The following is a 19,109-nucleotide window of genomic DNA, read 5'->3' as shown; positions in this document are numbered from 1 at the left end:
TTTTCTTGCTTTTTTTTCTTTTTTTTTTTAGAAATACGCCGGTGCAGCAGACGTCATCAATATATGCGGTTTGCCTTGTCAGAGGCTCACACACAGCTTGGCTTGCTGACCAGAGTGGCTTGGACCGGAAATGGAAATCAGGAACGAAAAAGAAAAACAAAAATCAATATGTTTCATAAAGGACGTCAATTATTATTGCAATAGCTCTATAGTAAATGCAAATGTGCAGGGAGCCTCAGAAAGCGCATGTTGTTGCTGGTGAACGAAGCGCTCCAGCACCACCAAAGTCCAGAAACACCATGAACCAACCTCTCACCACCAAAAATCTCTGTTCACCAGCAACCCGCGAAACCCAACCTCCATCACCATCGTCCGCGCACAACAGCCCGCACCATCTCCAGTGACCCCCCAGCATTCCACAAATTTGAGCATCCATTATCCTCTCGAACCCCAGCATTAGCCGTCAAGAAGTCTCATCCACGTCCAATCGCCCAAACCCGCCACACACACACGAGACCGTCATCCGCCCAGCCTCTTTAGCCATGGCGCATCCCTCCCTTCTTGACCCCTCCATCTTCTCCAGCCTCGAGTCCAAGCTCGAGGAGGAGACGCAGATCCGCGACAGCCTCACCCAGATCCTGCAGCGCCTCGAGCGCTCCGTCGGCGCCGCCCAGGGCCTGCTCACAAAGGTGCACTCGACGCCGCGCGCCAGCTGTCCGTCCCCCCCTGCCCTCATCTCTCACATACTAACCAGTAGAACACAGACCCCCAATTGGTAACGCAGCTCGAGGCCGCCATCAAGGATGAAGCCGTCATCGTAGCCGAGCTCAACGAGCTCGCCTCCAAGCATCCCTACTACAAGTTTCGTCCCCCCCTCTCCCAAATGCCCGCCTTATCCCCTCCATCTCTTCCGCCCACTAACCCCTTTCCTCTCTCAGGTACAATTCGCGCTGGTCGCGCACCATGCAAAACGCCATCGGCACCGTCCTCTACACCGCCTGGCTCGGGGGTTTCTCCAGCCTGACCTCCTCCTCCGGCGACGCTGTCGGCCAGCTGCTCACGCTTGAGCAAGTCGGCGCCGTCTTCGCCGTCCCCACCAACATCAAGGATCGCGACGCCTTCCACCTCACCATTGAGGAGTACCTGCTCGCCCTGACGGACCTGACGCAGGAGCTCGGCCGCCTGGCCACCAACGCCGTCACCCTCGGCGACTTTGCGCTGCCCCTGACCGTCAGCGCCTTCCTCAAGGACCTCTTTGCCGGCTTCCAGCTGCTCAACCTCAAAAACGACATACTGCGGAAGAGGGCCGACGCCGTCAAGTACGACGTCAAGAGGGTCGAGGATGTCGTCTACGACTTGAGCCTGCGCGGGCTGGTGCCCAGACCTGGCGCGGCGGATGCCGAGATGAAGTCGGAGTAAAAGATGTCCTTTTCTCAAATGCCGCTATATATTTGACAGTGGAGGAGGAGAATCCAAGCACTCGCCCCGCTGTGAATCTCTTACCTAGGATAGTTGCGATTTTCACGACACACGTGATGATATTATGCGCATAAATGGCTTTTCAGAAAGGCAGATGAGGAGACTGAGTCCAAGACGTAATCTCCGATTTCTACTTAATACAAGAATACCTATACGTGACTGGCCAGGCTCATGCTTGGACATGCACCAGCAAATGAAGAGTTATGGTACAGTCGACAGCGTACGCCTTGTGTGATATTTGTTAATAATCTCGTAGATACCGCTACACAACCAAGTCTATATCGCGTGTATGACGGTGAACTCCAAGATAATAAACGCAACGTAGCTAGCGAGCATAGCAACACCAATCCACCGGGCATAGCTGCCGCCAAACCAGACAGTGGCTGTAAATGCGACTGTTGACAGCCACAGAACCGACAGCTCTGCAATCGTCACAGTTCCCTTATCCAAGGCGCCGCGCGTGCCGACCATGATGATACCACAACAGAGCGACAACAGGAATATGTTACTGCCGGCGCAGTTTGCGACGAGGATGCCCGGATGCCCTCGGGAGCCACTCATGACGGCAATGAATTTCTCAGGCAGAGTGGTGGCAATGGCAAGGATTACAACGCTGAAGAGAATATCAGACATGCCGAGCTCATCCGTGATGTTGGTTGCGGCTTGAGACAGGATATAACCTGCGAGACAGATGGCGAGGAACCCGGATACGAGGTAGAGCGCGTGGTAGCCGAGGCCGTGTCGGCGTCGGCTTTGGCGTGCGGTGGTGCCGTCGTTGAGCAACGTAGTCCTGCTTGACACGGAATTGGCGTCATCATCGTCGTCGTCGTCGTCGTCGTCGCTATCACTGTCCGAATCTGCCGGGGCTGTGAGGACTCCTTTACCAATCGCAACTGCTATCAGCAGGAAGTAGACCACAAATGCAGCAATGAGGACGATGCCTCCCGCGAGCCAGGTAATCGCGGCCGACCAATAGACGAGGGGCGTCACCGCGGTCGTCAAGACAAGCAGCAGGAGCGAGTAGATGCGCGAGCTTCTGTCAAACCCGACAACCTCTCCCTGGCCGTAGAACAAGAGGCCGAGGGAAAAGGCGCCCAGGATATTGGAGATGGCGGCCCCGATGACGTTGCCCAGCGCCAAGGACGATCGGCCCTGGGCAAGAGACCCGACCACAACCGCCAACTTTATAATACGTTGAGCTTTTAGCATGGGGCGGGGTTCTATACGCGACGAAAAAGTGCAAGCTGCCAACGACGTACCTCTTCCCATTCGGCACCGGCGGTGACGAGTCCGATGATGACTTCTGAGATTTTAATACGCGCCGCGACAATAGAGGTGTGCGCGATAAACTTGTCGGCTCCGAATTCGAGTAGGAACAGCGAGGAGACAAACGCCCCAATGTTGAAGGCAACCACCCCTGCGTGTGCCACTACCATGATTCAAGGGCGGGGTATATCTTGAGACTGCTCTCAAAAAGGTTGCTGAAAAGAAATGTCCGGGAACTACGATTTAAATAATTGGTATTTTTACCTTCTCTAAGCTTGCCGCAGATCGCATTTCCGACTTTTAACCTGAGGCATCAATGTCCTTAGTGCATGTTCTCGCTCGTTTCAGGATCTGCGCCTGGGCATGAGGAAACGCACAGGGCCTCGATAGATGTGAGGCTGAGCTTTTACTCGTACAGAAGCATTGTGGAAGAGAACTGAGGTCTAGATCCCATGCCAGAAGGGATAGATCTGCATTTTGCTGTTCTGCGACAAAAAGTGGAACTGACTTGTTTTTAGACCGCCATATTCCAAAAGAGGTACAGAATGAGGTGATAATCAAAGCCGGTCGTGACGGAACTAGCCCGGAGGGCTCCAGTGGCAACCAGCACTCAAAATCCACTAGAGAAAAAGGATTCGTAACAACAACACTGGCTGGTTGTTGGCTGGTTGCACCGCGCCGGCCACTTGCCAGAGAGGTGCTGGGCGTAGCCCAGCCCTTGACAACTAAGGTCTTAGGTAGGTAGCTTAATATTATTTAGCTTATAGGCGTTCTAGTTAAACTTGAGGTAATAAAGCTTATATTTTAATAGGTTTGCCTCTTAGAGTAGTATTATAGAGAGTGGTGGCCTGCTCTAGAAACCTGGCGGAAGCTAACAACGCTCAAGGGGACGAGCAAGATGGGCCTGCGCCCCTTGTAATACAGCTTGGCATGGTCTTTGGTGTAGCCCAATACAGGGTAAAACTTACCAATTCAAAAGACTTCTTTCCCCCAACAAAGAGGAACATTCAGCGGCCCAATTATGGATTCTACACCACGAATAATTCGGGAATTTTCGACAAAGTACTCAATGTGTTGTTTTCGTCTGGCGAAGTCAACACGACATACGTTATTGCAGCTTCCCATTACCAAGTGCTGCGTGGACAAAAAGCATCGACATGCTTGGGGAGGAGCAACGAATCAGGGAGATGATCGAAAACTCTCCGAAAGTCTATTTTGTCTATGGAATTGCTCAGGGGGCGGAATTGCAAACCACCAATGTCACCAAAACGTTATCAGATGTTTCCCCCCCTGTGTAATGAGATGTTTGCTATTTCTGTCAGGCTCCGCTTGCTGCCCATCCAGCTCTCCCCCGCTGCAAAACCTCAATACAAACAACAAATTATATTGCTTACGTCCAATACTCCTCGCGATGGCGCTGTATCAATCTGCAGCCATCTTGGTAATACCATGGGTCAACACTCTTCAAATAGCCGTGTGCCTCGTATTTCTGCTCTTCGTTCCGCTGCGGCTCGTCGCCCTTCGAGATAAGCCATCAGTCGTCAAGGCAGATGCGGCCGGGGCAATCAAACTGGTAATACCACTGCTCGCTCACTGTTCTCTTGTGTGATTTATTTATCGAACCTCTAATAACTCAATCATTTATAAACAGTTCGCTGCCACTCTCACCGCCGTTGTCCTCCTAGCGAACCTGGCCATAATATTGCCCACAGGTACCGACGCAGTGGGCACTGTGTTGCACTATATCGCAGATGTCTTCAAATTCGTTTGCTCTGTTATTATTATCTTTCTGTCGAGACGCGAACATAAATACTCACTACGACCCTCTGATCTTCTTGTGCTGTACTTGCTGGCTTCGATCTTGGTGGATTCACTCAATACGTCGCTCACAATCATACATTCGAAATCCGGCGACACTTTGACCCACCAGCCTATCTGGCTCTTGCTTCTGAGCCATCTCTGCAGACTTCTTAGTCTTGTGGCTGAGGTTCGCACGAAGGAACAGATATTGGCGACAGGTAAATCCTCTTTTGCCCCGGAAGAAACCGCCGGTGTGCTTCAGCGCACCTTTTTCTGGTGGATTAACCCGATCCTGCGGCGCGGATGGTCTATAACTCTGCGGGATGCGGATTATGAGGTGGCAGATCGAGAGGTCTCCGCCGTCTATCTAAGACAGCTGATGAACAAATGCTGGGATGCCCGAGGTAAACTGCAAACAACACCCCCTTTTCTCACCGACTCATTGTTAAAGCCAGCTAGCAAAACCGGACACGAAATTCACGCTGCCATTGGTGCTACTACAATGCGTTGGCAACTCGCTTGCCTGGTCTGCACCGATCCGCCTGTTACTTATCGTGCTGCAGTATGGTAAACCTCTTGTTATGAAGGAAACAATGCAATTTATTGTTCGAGATCGTCATTCTGATGATGACTGGGGCGATATCGCATGGATATTGGCTATGGGCGTGCTGGTTTACTTCGGCGAGGCGGTGAGTATTTACTCAGTCCGACATGTGGAACAAAACTAACTAACTGTTGTCACTAGATCTGCAATGCGATCGATAAGCGCCAGCGAGCACGGCTCAGAATGAAGACCCGAGGGGCTCTCACGGGACTCGTCTACAGCAAGACTCTGCGAAGTCGGAGCGCTAAAACCGATCGTGGGAAAGTCGTTACCCTCATGAGTACCGACATCGATAGCTTAAACAACATCGCGAACATGGCTCAAGATGTTTGGGCATACTTGTTTCAACTCGTTGTCGGTATGGCCATTCTCACCGTTCAAATCAAATGGTTATCGCCAGTGCCACTCATTGTCATCTTCTGTGAGCATCCACACCTCTTGGGAAAATATATGGAAATTCTCTCTGATGCTCATTTAGTTTGTTCCCGTGTAAGTAAATTTGTTGCTCAGAATATATCTAGCCGCCAAAGAGCCTGGAACGATTCAACCCAAGAGCGCCTTTCTGTGATCAACGACGTTCTCGACTCAATCAAGGCCGTCAAGATGCTTGGAGTCTCCGGTTCGGTGAGGAAGTATCTCGATTCCCTTCGCTTGGCTGAAATCGACAGTGCCAAAAACGTGCGGCGCATGATGTGAGTTCAAGTCTGCTGTGATACTAATGCAGCCTGCTGACTTCCAGCGGCAGGGTCACGTACAATGCCAGTGGTAAGCGGCCTGCTCACTTATTTTCTCCCCTATGCTCACACTATTCGACAGCAAATGCCAATGGCATATTCACTCCTGCAATCACCATGATGCTATATGGAGCTTACTGCGCATCAAGGCAGTCTCGCCTTGACACTGAGACAGCCTTTACGACCGTTGCGGTTCTTTCGCTAGTCATCAATCCAGCGAACCTTCTCATGACAATAATACCGCGCATGTTTGCTTGCATGGCTAGTTTCGATAGACTACAAAGCTATCTTCTGGAGCCCGACCGCCATGACCAGCGAGACATCGCGTCTGAGAATGTCGATTCTCTGATGAAGTCCGAGACTTCAATTCCCGACATCAGTCTGCAAAACGTTACAGTGGAATCGGAAAAAGGAACAAAGGCACCCCTTTCCAAAGCAACTTTGGACATCTGGCCATCTAGTATTGTCATTGGTACCGGAAATACTGGAGCTGGTAAAACAGTGCTGGCCAAAGCTCTTCTTGGCGAGGTCGCCGTTTCAGAGGGTTCCATACAAATTCGGTCCAAGAGAATTGGTTATTGTGACCAAATGCCATGGCTGCCAAATGGTTCCATAAAAGACGTGGTCTGCAGCTTTGCGAAACACGTCGACGAGTCTCGGTATCTCAAGGCATGCAAGATCTCATGTTTGACGCATGATCTCGCACAGTTACCTCTTGGCGATAAAACAGAGATCGGCAGTGGTGCTTTGAATCTCTCTGGAGGTCAAAAACAAAGATTGGTCAGTGCAAGAGTTGCGTACATGCCGCCGAGGCCCATCAAGCTGACCGATATCCCGTGACCAGGCTCTTGCTCGTATGCTGTACGAGGAGTGCGACATTGTGATTCTTGACGACCCTCTCAGCTCGCTAGACGGGCACACCGAAGACCAAGTTGTCCGGAATCTTTTTGGCAAGAACGGCTTCTTTCGCCGAAGCAAAGCTACTGTGCTTTGGATCACAAATGATCGTATGCGACAAGGAATTTCTCGAGCTTACTCAATGGCTAACATGGGTTATTCTCAGCAAAATATTTCGACCATGCAGATAAGATCATTGTCCTTAAGAACTCGCGGGTGGTCGAGTATGCTGACAGGCGCGATCTAAAGCGTTCACCAGACGCGGTTGCAAAAATGGTGTCGAGTCAGTCAGCAGCGCAGAATTCTGCTGAGCAGGGGCAGCAGAACGCCAGCCTAAAGAGAAATGCTAAGAAGCTTGATGCCGAGCTAGATATCGTTCGAACTATTGGAAATCTCTCACTCTATGGTACGTCTTATGCACTGGAAGATATGTTGCAAGACACTGTCATAACATCTGATTTCTAGGGCACTATATCAAAGCTTCGGGCGTATTCAACTCTTTGTTCATGATTGGCTGCACCGCCACATACTCGTTTTTTAACACTTTCCCTCATTACTTTCTGAAACGCTGGACAGAAGCAGATGCGGACCGCCAGATATTCAATATATGTGCATATGGCTCGCTCGCCCTCTGCGCGTGGATTGCGACCAATGGTACCATGTGGTGAGTGCTTCTGCACACTGCCTGACGTACCAAAACTGACTTCTTTTTAGGTCTACATACATGCTTGTAACTCCTGCATCAGGAAAGTTCACTCACGAGAGATTACTGAAAACTGTGATGAAGTATGTTTGCCTGTAATCCGGGTTGAGCAATTCGAAATGCGCATCTTTGCAACTTTGTCAATTTGTTACACAATGCTAACTCAATTTGCCAACAGTGCTCCTCTGAGTTTGTTCTCAACTGTAGACCTTGGCGTAATCTTGAATCGGTAAGACATCTTCAAAATATACACTCTTCAATTATTCCAATCATCTGACCCAAATTCAGTTTCAGTCAGGATATTCAGCTCGTTGATCGAGATCTGCCAGGTGCATTCCAGGCATTAAGCAACCGTAAGCTGACCAAGTCTAACTATTAAGTACAATGACTGATTCGCAGCAGAGACTTTCAAGTTATTGGTGCAAATCTCGTTGCTACTTGCTGTTCAAAAGTTTTTGATCCTTATTCTATTAATCTCATTGGTTCTTGTATACGTCATCGCAAGACTCTACTTGAGAACTTCGCGCCAAGTTAGACTACAAGAGCTTGGCTCAAGATCCGCAGTATTCTCACAAATCGTGGAGACAGTATGTTTGAGTTCTGAAGAGAATCGCACTTGTGATTTTATATATTTACTAACGGTACATCTATCCACAGGTCAGCGGTCTTGTTACTATTCGAGCTTTTGGATGGCAAGCGAATTGCCAGGCAAATTTTGATCGTGTATTCAATCGATCTCAAGGGCCATATTACTTATCAATATGCCTTGAACTATGGCTTAGTCTTGTTCTTAACCTCGTCGTTGCCACTACTGCATTACTTATCATCGCTATGGCTCTCTTCTTCAGGGATCAAACGAGCGGGGCATCACTCGGTGTTGCTTTGAATGTGATTCTCGTTACAAGTGGCACAATCATACGCTTTGTGGAGTCTTGGGCTGATTGGGAGATCTCGCTCGGAGCTATTGAGCGACTGAAGGCGCTTGATAACGACATTGCTGGTGAAGACCTGCCAAGCGAAAACCAGCTACCGAGCACTTCCTGGCCCGCGAGTGGTGAAGTCGTCGTCGAAAACTGCACTGCACTATACAAGTAAGTCTTGCCAAATCGATTGCGGATTTTGGAAACATTGACTAATCTCATTGACGCAGTGACAATGTTGTAGCCCTACGAGGCGTTTCCATAACCATCAAGGCTGGTCAAAGAGTTGTGATATGCGGTCGAACTGGAAGGTATGTTTCGTGAATCGTCGTTAGTTGACCTTTTCCTAAATTTGGACCTACATTAGTGGAAAGAGCAGTTTACTTTTGTCCTTTCTTAGGCTCATCGAGAACACTGGCACGATCAAGGTAGACGGGGTCGATCTAAAGAACACGCCGCGGGCTATAACGCGGAGCCAGTGTTTCATCACCGTCCCCCAAGATGTCATGCTTCTATCTGATGCCTCTCTGCGCTTCAACCTTGATCCGGGGCAAAAGGCCGACACTACAGAAATTGTTCACGCGTTGAAAAAAACCGGTCTGTGGAGTCTTGTATGTCCATCCAACGAGATGCAAGATGATCAAGTCCTTGCCCAAAAAGTTTCACAGCTTCCAATTCTCTCAGCGGGCCAAACGCAGATGATTGGCCTTTCAAGAGCACTAGTGAAGAAGACATTACTCGAGGAGTCTTGCAAGCCGGTTCTACTACTTGATGAAGTCACCTCGTCGATGGATGCCTCAACGGAGTCACTCATTTATGACCTCGTACATACCGAATTTGCTGCAATTGGACACACCGTTATTATCGTTGCCCATAGACTCGGTGCCATATCGGGACGAATGCGACCGAATGATATTGTCATCACTTTGAGTGACGGCAAGGTACAGAGTGTTGGTCCCTTCAAAGATATGGAATTAGCCGACGGTGTGGAATCGGAAGCTGCAATCACAGACCATACAGGTCCGAATCAATAGCGCAATATTAGTGATATATTAAAGAACGGCTTCTCGCGGCACGAACATATTCCACGAAAAGTGACATTAATGCCTGAAGAATGATCTTCTGTTTGCCCCAGCGCTCTGTTATGGCGCATGCTCCCCGTTGCAGGGCTGGAAAGGGGCCACAGCCCCATGTTTTACAGCGGAAGGGAAACGGCAGATTTATGACTTCTAAGATTCACACTGTTATCGAAATCGACAAATTTGACAATGATTCAATGCATGGCCGAAAGAGAATGTGAAGAAGATAGCTTTCAATTTGCTACATAAAAAGTTGAAGCAAAAAACAAAGAAAAATAAGACAGGCCTAGCCCCAACATGCGCGACTGTTGATGCGCGAATGTAAAAGTATATAAATTATATTAACTTTCTAAGTAGAAAAATAGGTATAATAAGAAAGGGAATTCCTTTCTTAACTTAAAAGGAATAACGTAAAACTATATATAAGTTCTTTTCTCTTAACTCCTTTATATGAATTATTCTAAGTTATGACTAGTTATCTAATAACCTTATTAGCCTGCTTATATAATTCACGAGATTTAGACGAGTCGCGTGACTTTTCGAATCGCCTTCCACTCGAATGTCACCCACCTCGTTGAACCAGCAGCAATACCGATATGGCGATATGGCAGTTCCACATCATCGTCACCAGGCATCTTTGGAGAGTATATTTCGCGTTTCGTCAAGCCCACCCCTGGAGGCCGCTCAGCGCAATCAAGCGCACCGCCGCTTTCAAGAAATCCTCGACCACTACGAAGGCACTGTTCCGCCGAACCGGCAATACAAACGACCGACATTGCTTCGCTTAACTTACCACTATGCTTCCGAGGGCAGATCGAAAGACAATGTGCTGCGCGCATTCTTCGACGCGATTGGCTTGTCCATAGATGAGAATACTAGTGTTGATTTATCCGACAAGGAAACAGAGGAACGCATCTCCATCAAGCTGATTGGATTCGCCGATTTTCTAATTGACAACTTCTTCTTACCACGTAAGTTGTTCTAATATCAAAATTGTCGCAAAAATGCTGATTGTTGCCAGTCAAGGCATCAACGAAACGAACGCCTCAGCCATCGCCCGCATACCTCTCAGCGATCGAACAGAGCCGGTCCAGTGAGCCGACATTCGTCGGCACATCAGCTCGATTAAAAACGCTTCGAGGCGACTGTCTTGTGCGCGATCGACATCGATGCGTGATCTCAAGGAGATTCGATCAAGCTGTGGCTGTAAAACGCATGCAAGCAAAGCCAAACGACGCTCGAGACGATGACCACATGCTTCTAGTTGGCGAGTTTGATTCCCTAGAAGTTGCACACATTTTACCACATTCTTTAATAAAGCCAAATGCAGATCTCATATTTGTGCGTAATGTCTTTTCATTTCTATGTAAAATACACTAATTCGCATAGGATAAACCTCGTGCTACGGCGCTAAAGATCTTAAACTTGTTCGACACTAATGTTACTCATCTTATTAAGGGACCGGAGATTGACAGGCCACACAATGCGATGACATTAACGAACAATTTGCATTCATTTTTCGGCGATTTCCAGATATTCTTTCAGCCCGTCGAAGGCTCGTTAAACACGTATAGGATTGATACATTTCTCCCACACGCTGCTCTCAATAATATACTACCCATCACTCGCACACTATTCGTAACAGACAAACGCACAATCGAACCACCCTCTCCCCGACTTCTTGCAGTGCATTGCGCTATCGCTCACATTCTCCATCTCTCCGCCGCGGGAGCTCATATCGATCGAATATTGGAAGATACTGCTGGATCAGGTGTGCATGCTGATGGTTCGACAGCGCTTGGGTCTATGGTACAGCTAAGGCTAGACGGCTGGTTGGATGGGTGGTGGGATGGGCGTGAAGGATAACTCGGCAGGTTTGGCCACAACTTCATTATTATATATCTTCCATTCAAAGAGAGCACGTTGCCATGATTAAACCTCGTCTTGAACAAAAAAACCTGCCAATCGGAAGTGTCCTCGGGCCATCTTCTTAGACCACTCTTTATCCTCCCTTATCACTAGAATACGCATTTCAATGTACGATTTAAAATCACTCTCGATGAGGTCAGAGTCCTCTTGTGCTTTCGATCCAAGGAAAGCCTGAGAGCTCCTTGAAGTTTCCTTTGTTTTTTCGTCTATGGCGTGCCGCATCCAATCGGTTATTTTCTTGGCCCATCCACCAAACAGAACTTCTACAATACAATGCAACCACTACATCTCTCATCCTATGTGTGCCTTGTTGGTCCTAATAACATCTCTCATCTCATTGGCATGCCCATGATTAAATCTGGCTCCCATTAATTTTATATAACTACCTATTTTCTCCCATAACCACTATTTGTCCTGTTGCGACGGGTCCATTACCCATCCAAATCCACTGGCCCAATATTCACAGAGCTCGCAGCAGGATTCCTCATACAGTAGTCAAAGTTTCCGTCCACGTTGTTTCCCCAATACTTTGGAAACTTGATCTCCTGGCCTGCGCCACCTAGGACCGCATAGGTGAGGATCAAAACCAGGAGCTGCGTGCCGCCGTCGAGGGCTGCGGCCAGGACATAGTTGTATTTCGCGAACCAGCCTGGTTTCCACCGGCGTAGGTAGAACTGACTTATCAGGCCAATGGCAAAGTAGCTAAGCATCGACGACGAGATGCCGACGCTGAGGATCCCCGCGTATGCGATAATTATGGGCGTATTGACTTTGGAGAGGTTGATGGTCGGGCATAGTCGGTGTAACAGATAGAACAGGATCGGTGGTACGAACCCAACCAGCAGTCCAATCGGGATGAGCTCGTACCGAGAGCCTAGCGAAAACATTTCCTTTGCCAAAGCTCCCCATGCTATAGCCTGGAGATGCCACTGTGAGTTTCCAGAAGGTGCTGAAATGCAGAAAAGGGCCCTTACCTGAGAGTTGAATTGCTGAATATTTTGGCCCGACCAAACATTCGTACCTTGGATGGACAGTAGAATATCCCTCTGGTTGCTGGTGATCTGAACCATGACGACGTAGTTTATCACCCCTCCAATCAGGGTCCCAGCAAGTTGTGCCGTGAACGTCGCTCTCGGCGGCAGCTTGGCGTATTGTCCAAACTTCAAGTCCTGCACCATGCTGAGTCCTTGAATAACAGAATTGTAGCCAAATAGAGTAAAGTACATGTTTGCCAGTGGGCGACCGGGGTGGAGATAGCCCCCGACCATCTGCACAATGGGCTGGACGTTTCCCTGAAATCCCGTGAGCGCAGCCTGGGCCCCGAAGAAGAGGATGAAGATGCCGGCCACGACAATGCTTGTCAGAAACCCGTACCATGGCAACGTGGACTGCGCTACGTAGATGCCAACAAGGCCCATCGCTATCGACACGACAAGGATGAGCATGTACCACCAGCTGGGACATTCTGGGTACGCAAGCATCTTGCGGTAATGGGGATCCTTCTCAGTGTCGGCATCTCTTCTTTCATCACTCGCCAATCTCCAAGACCTTGGAGAGCAAAGACGTCGGAGAGAACTGAGTGATAGAAATGTGTAGCCTTTCTTCATATCCTCCCAATTCCACAGCAGGAGGTGAGCTATGGTAGCTGTAACCGCCATATTCGTGGTGAAGAGAGATATTGCGTAGGTGCCTGCAAAATATGGTATTCCATGCTCTTCAAGCGCTGATGGTAGAAGAATGTTCTTGTCATTGAGAATATTGGATTGGTTATACGTGACGTACTCTGTTGGGTTCGAGTCCTTGGAGAAGAGCAGTTGCGACAGGAATGGAAAGTTCTGCGCTTCCCATAGATTGCCATAGTAGACGCCGAGAAAAAGACAGATGCAGATGATATATCCAACGAAGCTGTTTCCCAGCGTCACGAGAGGCGTCCACAAAGGTTTACTCGTAATGAACTGCCAGTCTAGTCCGACGGATAGGACTCCGAGACCTTCGTTGCCATTCGAGCCGCCAAAGACGTTTGTGAATACCAAACTGTCCCGCTTGGCTAGGCAAAAGACGCTAACTCCTGTCAAAATCGGCATGATGTATTCCGGAAGGAGTTCCCAGAAGAAGATGCCAATAAGAACCAGCCAGAAAAACCGCAACCGCTTTTTCGTCTCGCTCTTGTCACGATGGAGAGTCTCCAGCAGCGTGTTCATCGGAAGCAAAACCGGCCACATCATCTTTGTCGGATACACCAGGGCCTCGCGCAGGAGTCCGGCAAAGCCGTAGCCCAGCAGCTGCGAGGCGACGACAAGCAGGATGGAGACGGCAGCGTTGGGAGCGGCATCGTAAAACAGTCTCTGCACGGCAATGACTTCGACCGCCATGGCAGCCTGCGCGGCGGACGAGGCCAGGACGACGATGGCGGCGTGTTCCTTGAGGTTGAAGGGATGAGGGTTCAGCCAGCGGCCCAGGAAGCCTTTTCTGGGAATCACCCACTCAAAGAACTTTCCCAGGATGTAGCCTGCCAAGGCCAGGAAGATGTTTGATACGTCGAGAGTAACCGGGCGGAAGAAATATATCGTTTCCATGATGGCACCGAATATTCCGAGCCCAATCCCTTCACGACGATGCTGTCATGTTAGCAACGGATGGCGAGGCTTAGGGGCCGGTTGAACTTGCCTATAAAAAACATTCGAAATGTCCAGGGGTTTAGAGAGCAGTCATCGTCGGAATGTAGCACCTTTGTTGCTACATCGTCGGCGCTGTCAAGGGAGTCTAGGTCAGGATTCCACTCGCTGCAAGTAAGCCTCTCACCAGCAGTCTTCAGAGCCGCCATGTCAAATCAATACCTTTCTTGTCAGTAATAATATAGTAGGAGTTGCAGTACTGGGCTGGATACGAGGGTGAATGAGGCAGGGCTGATGACGAATGCATAGACGCTGGTTGGAGGAACACGCTTTACATAGGAATTGAGCTATCTTGTCGCTCACTTGTAGCCTGATTCATGAATGCATTGGAGGCGTCGAGGGGTATGTTTCGCGAGATATCCACCCCAAGGTTTGAAGTATTGCGCTCAACTACTTGGGACGTGGGCATTTCCAGCCTACAGCTGCCCTAGGCCAGAGACGCTCACGAGGCCATCGCAATGCTCCTTCTTACTCGGAATCGCGTTACAGAAGACGCAATTTTGGCAAATTTGCTATTTGTCAATAGGAGTTTCCAAGAATAACTCTATTTCGATCAGTGGCGGGGTAGTGTATAGTGTTTCACGAGGAGAGATGCATGTGCGGAGGCGCCCTGGCAGAAACTGAGTCAAGCGCATTGTGAATGCAGAATCGAGAACCCCAGGTTTCTGATACCAAGCTAGGGGTTCTCTTCATTCTAGAAACATTTCTATAACAATCCACTCTAGTCTGTTTTATACTTTAATTATAGCCTAGTATAATTATGACTTGTCATGTTTCCATGCTAGGTTTATTATCTGTAGCTCAAGTTTTCACGTTGCTTAATAAAATCGATGCGAACCCTTCCTGCTGTTCTATATTCTTTCTAGTCATACTCCTTTGGATCTTATGGCTGGGATCTATTTGTCCTACCTACTCTGCCTCTTATGTTGAAGTGGTGGCTACCAGTAGAAGGCAAGTTCCAGGTATCCTGGATTCTCTCTAATCAGCAACAGAATTATACATTGGCCCGGGCAGTAGTTACGGGGTTCATCTTGACGTCGACAATCTCATAAGTCGCCGCGCACGCCATTCTCGTGGATTTCCCAGCGCTGGGTGTACCAGCAGAGTGAATTTCTTTGTCACCATAAGAGAGAAGGCAAAGTTTCTTAGCTGTCGCTACCTTTAGGATATTGCGAAGCTTGCCCTTCCCTCCGCTTCTGGACAATTCGCGCCGAATATCCTTACCTCGTCGCAGTGCAATACTTTTGACAGCAGTCTTTTGCTTCGGCAGGCCATCCTCTGCTGCGGCCCACTGTGCCACGCTTGCTGCAGGTTGACGACTTGAGCAGGTCGATTTTCATTTGTCCTGGTTCGATTTCCTGGAATTTGCCCGCACGCCGACTAGTCCGACGTTGAATCCTGCTCTAGGGTTCGGCAGAAGCCGCTAGTTAAGCCGGGGGCTGAACAGGGCTCTGTGAAAAGCCCGGTCCGTGCCCGCCCGCCGCCGCCGTAGTTCCGATGGGCATGGACTGGGGGATTGTTGTTCCGAGCGCCCTCAAGCCACTTCAGGAGGGCGAAGTTTGGACAAGGCTCGCAGCAGGGAGGAGAGAGCAAAAAAAAAAAGTCAACGTTCGGTATCAAAGGCCTCTTTTAAAGTACCACGCAGCAGGGTGCCTCGAGTGTTGCGCAAATCGCCTGCCCCACGTCGGCTTGCACGTTTTAGCGGCCACACCCCCCAAGCCACCCCAGAAATCTCCCCGCCTCTGTGGCCGACGTCACTTGAGCCGCGCTCGCTGCGAAAGGCCAAGATCAGAAGAGGTCTCGTGTCGTGTGTGGTGTGGTGGGTGGCCAAAGCCAAGAGGATGGTGGGATGGAGGGGTGGTGGTCGGGTCACAAATCACCAGAGGCGGAAGAACAAGCATGGACTGGTAACTGGTAACGTGGCGTCGCGACGCCCAGGCCAACCTTTGCTACCTGCCTATTATTATATCCGAGTCAATGTCATTCGACCGATTGCAAACTTGTTTCCCTTTTTCTCTTCTTCTTTTTTTTTTTTGGACCAAAAACACACAGTCATCCATATTTTTCTAATCCATCTTCTGTTTGAACCCAATTTCCCATTCTTCAAATTATTGCCGCCACGGCCAGAGCAACAAAAACAGACCGGCCCGCAACGCCGCCCGCCCCGTCAAAGTCCGACCTTCTCCGTTCGGCTCGGCTCAAACTCAAACCCCAAAGGGCTGGCATACAATACTACCCACCCCGGCTAAACAAGCTTCGCTGGCAGCTTCTCTTGGTACAGCAACGCCCCAGAACAAACCCCACTCGTTCAACATGCATTGGTTGCCCATTTCATGATTCTATGTAATTGCTAATCGTTTTGTGGTTCATCAGTCGACCGACCCCCCCTTGACAACAAACGCAACCCCGCCGTCGTCGGACTCGCCTCTCTCCGCGGACGGATACATACCCTGCAGAGACGCCGTTGCTGGTCCATACTAACTAGCTACCTCTATCCGTACGCGACCTACAAACACGGTAGTTAGCCTATATACTAGCATCGCACACACAACGCACACGCACACGCACACCACCAACTCTTGTTTTTCCGCCATTTCCTCTTCCCGACTAAACGTTACCCCGCGTCTTTCCGAGGTTCTGCTTCTCATTGTGTTTTGTCATTCTTTTTCTGTGAAACCAATCACACACCCCTCCTTCCGCCCTCTGGCTGCGCCCCTCAGTAAAAAGATCGGCCTTCTACTTGCACTGAGCCCTTCCCGTCCTTCTTCACCATGAGTGCCTCCATCTCAAGGCTTCTTCGTACATCCCGCGCCGCTCCTCTCACCGTCCTCCGCGCTTCTTCCTCTCGTCCTACCTTTGGCGCTCTCCAGACCTACTCCCCCGCCGCCTTTCGCACCATGGCCACCTCACACAAGATCAAGGTCAAGAACCCCGTCGTCGAGCTCGACGGCGACGAAATGACCCGCATCATCTGGCAGAGCATCAAGGACAAGTTCATCCACCCCTACCTCGACATTGACCTCAAGTACTACGACCTTGGTCTCGAATACCGCGACCAGACCGACGACCAGGTCACCCTTGACGCCGCCGAGGCCATCAAGAAGTACTCTGTTGGTGTCAAGTGTGCAACCATTACCCCCGACGAGGCCCGCGTTGAGGAGTTCAAACTGAAGAAGAGTACGTTGTACCATAGAATCCATTAGCTGCAGTCTCTGTCCGAGTTCCAAACACTCTACCCCGGCTGAGACTGCCACTCCATGCCAGCCAAACCAATACTGACCAACACCCCAACAGTGTGGCTATCCCCCAACGGCACCATCCGCAACGCCCTCGGCGGCACCGTCTTCCGTGAGCCCATTGTCATCCCCCGCATCCCCCGCCTCGTCCCCGGCTGGAAGAAGCCCATCATCATCGGCCGCCATGCCTTTGGCGACCAGTACCGCGCCAAGGACCGCGTCATCCCCGGCCCCGGCCGCCTCACCATGGTCTACACCCCCGAGGGCGGCCAGCCCGAGGAGCTTGAGGTCTTCGACTTTAAGACGGGCGGCGGCGTCGCCCAGACCCAGTACAACACGGACGAGTCCATCACCGGCTTCGCCCACGCCTCGTTCAAGCTCGCCCTCGACAAGGGCTACCCCCTCTACATGAGCACCAAGAATACCATTCTCAAAAAGTACGACGGCCGCTTCAAAGACATCTTCCAGGAAATCTACGACAGCACCTACCACAAGGAGTTTGAGGCCAAAAAGATTTGGTACGAGCACCGCCTCATTGACGACATGGTGGCCCAAATGATGAAGAGCTCTGGCGGCTACATTATGGCTCTCAAGAGTATGTTACAAGCTTTCTTTTTTTTGTCTTGTCAATTGGCAGCCGTTGAATCTTGATTCTGTGGCTGCCTCTAATACCTGTAATATCTGCTCTTATTTTGCTTCCCGCTAACACTCCCAGACTACGACGGCGATGTCCAGTCCGATGTCGTCGCCCAGGGCTTCGGCTCCCTCGGCCTCATGACCTCTGTCCTCATCACGCCCGACGGCAAGACCTTCGAGTCCGAGGCCGCCCACGGCACCGTCACCCGCCACTACCGCGAGCACCAAAAGGGCCGCGAGACGTCGACGAACCCCATCGCCTCCATCTTTGCCTGGACCCGCGGCCTCGTCCAGCGCGGTAAGCTCGACGACACCCCCGACGTCGTCGCCTTTGCCGAGGCCCTCGAGCAGGCCTGCATCGACACAGTCGACGTCGACGGCGTCATGACCAAGGACCTCGCCCTCGCCTGCGGCAAGACCGGCCGCGAGGATTACGTCACCACCACCGAGTACCTGACTGCCGTCGAGCGTCGCCTCAAGCAGAGCTTCACCCAGGGCAAGCTGTAAAAGGAACAAAACTTGGAGACACGGAGGGCCATGGGTCCCCAAATTAATAAACAACTAGCCCGCGTTTTTTTACGTCTTTTTTATAGGCCCGTGACTTTGTCGTTGGTATAGATTGACATTCCACGAAAATGGAGCCAAAACGATACCTGACCTGCCACAACACCCGCAAAACGGTCGCCTCTCCGGCATCGGAAGCACGCCACAAAGGAGCAAAAAAAAAACGCAACGGCGCCCAAAAGCAACATAAAAAAAAGCATGTGTGACGGGATAGGACGGGATTGATTATATACCACATAACATTTCAGCCTCCCCATGACGTGGGGTTTTTGAATATACATCCATTTCAATTTTCAACAATGCTTGTGATGACGTTCTTGCACAAGTTCATCTCCCACATTATCAAAATATTTTCCCATATTCATTCTTTTCAACATTGAAATTACAGTCGCTAGTAAAAGTACATGAAAAATTCCTCCATCATCCCATCTCTAGCCCATGACGGAAAAATCTCTTCCGTGCCACAATTTCCCATTGGTTTGCGCCGCTGCTCTCCCTTTTGTACATTCCGATTGTCATGCATTTATTTTTCCCTTGCTGCCCAATTTGTTGCCTGCCTGTTGGTTCTTGTAATACCATGCATACGT

The 19,109-nt window shown here is 50.1% G+C and overlaps 5 protein-coding genes across 5 annotated transcripts; 3 read left to right on the top strand and 2 right to left on the bottom strand.

The window, feature by feature from the left end:
* Nucleotides 1-1,755: 1,755 nt before the first annotated feature.
* Nucleotides 1,756-2,915, bottom strand: CCM_08510 (Sodium/calcium exchanger membrane region; the record flags this gene model as incomplete). The annotated part of the gene is made up of 2 exons (XM_006673648.1): nt 1,756-2,661; nt 2,739-2,915. 2 exons carry the CDS (start codon nt 2,913-2,915, stop codon nt 1,756-1,758), a joined length of 1,083 nt encoding a protein of 360 aa, XP_006673711.1.
* Nucleotides 2,916-4,156: 1,241 nt separating this feature from the next.
* CCM_08509 (ATP-binding cassette transporter, putative) lies at nt 4,157-9,437 on the top strand (the record flags this gene model as incomplete). Its single annotated transcript, XM_006673647.1, has 13 exons — nt 4,157-4,318; nt 4,397-4,949; nt 5,005-5,234; nt 5,291-5,841; nt 5,895-5,914; nt 6,059-6,663; nt 6,728-6,890; nt 6,968-7,186; nt 7,246-7,444; nt 7,778-7,836; nt 7,886-8,070; nt 8,141-8,574; nt 8,804-9,437. The coding sequence occupies 13 exons, from the start codon at nt 4,157-4,159 to the stop codon at nt 9,435-9,437; spliced, it is 4,014 nt and encodes a 1,337-aa protein (XP_006673710.1).
* Nucleotides 9,438-9,779: 342 nt separating this feature from the next.
* Nucleotides 9,780-11,301, top strand: CCM_08508 (uncharacterized protein; the record flags this gene model as incomplete). Its single annotated transcript, XM_006673646.1, has 4 exons — nt 9,780-9,789; nt 10,094-10,453; nt 10,555-10,823; nt 11,128-11,301. 4 exons carry the CDS (start codon nt 9,780-9,782, stop codon nt 11,299-11,301), a joined length of 813 nt encoding a protein of 270 aa, XP_006673709.1.
* Nucleotides 11,302-11,842: 541 nt separating this feature from the next.
* Nucleotides 11,843-14,235, bottom strand: CCM_08507 (oligopeptide transporter; the record flags this gene model as incomplete). Its single annotated transcript, XM_006673645.1, has 3 exons — nt 11,843-12,328; nt 12,386-14,016; nt 14,079-14,235. The coding sequence occupies 3 exons, from the start codon at nt 14,233-14,235 to the stop codon at nt 11,843-11,845; spliced, it is 2,274 nt and encodes a 757-aa protein (XP_006673708.1).
* A 2,622-nt stretch (nt 14,236-16,857) lies between these two features.
* CCM_08506 (isocitrate dehydrogenase Idp1) lies at nt 16,858-18,465 on the top strand (the record flags this gene model as incomplete). The annotated part of the gene is made up of 3 exons (XM_006673644.1): nt 16,858-17,263; nt 17,381-17,917; nt 18,038-18,465. 3 exons carry the CDS (start codon nt 16,858-16,860, stop codon nt 18,463-18,465), a joined length of 1,371 nt encoding a protein of 456 aa, XP_006673707.1.
* Nucleotides 18,466-19,109: the final 644 nt, after the last annotated feature.

Source organism: Cordyceps militaris, assembly GCF_000225605.1.
Source record: "Cordyceps militaris CM01 unplaced genomic scaffold CCM_S00007, whole genome shotgun sequence".
In the NCBI taxonomy this organism is placed as follows: domain Eukaryota; kingdom Fungi; phylum Ascomycota; class Sordariomycetes; order Hypocreales; family Cordycipitaceae; genus Cordyceps; species Cordyceps militaris.
The sequence above is the reverse complement of the archived record's forward strand: the minus strand, read 5'-3'. Positions and strand labels throughout refer to the sequence as shown.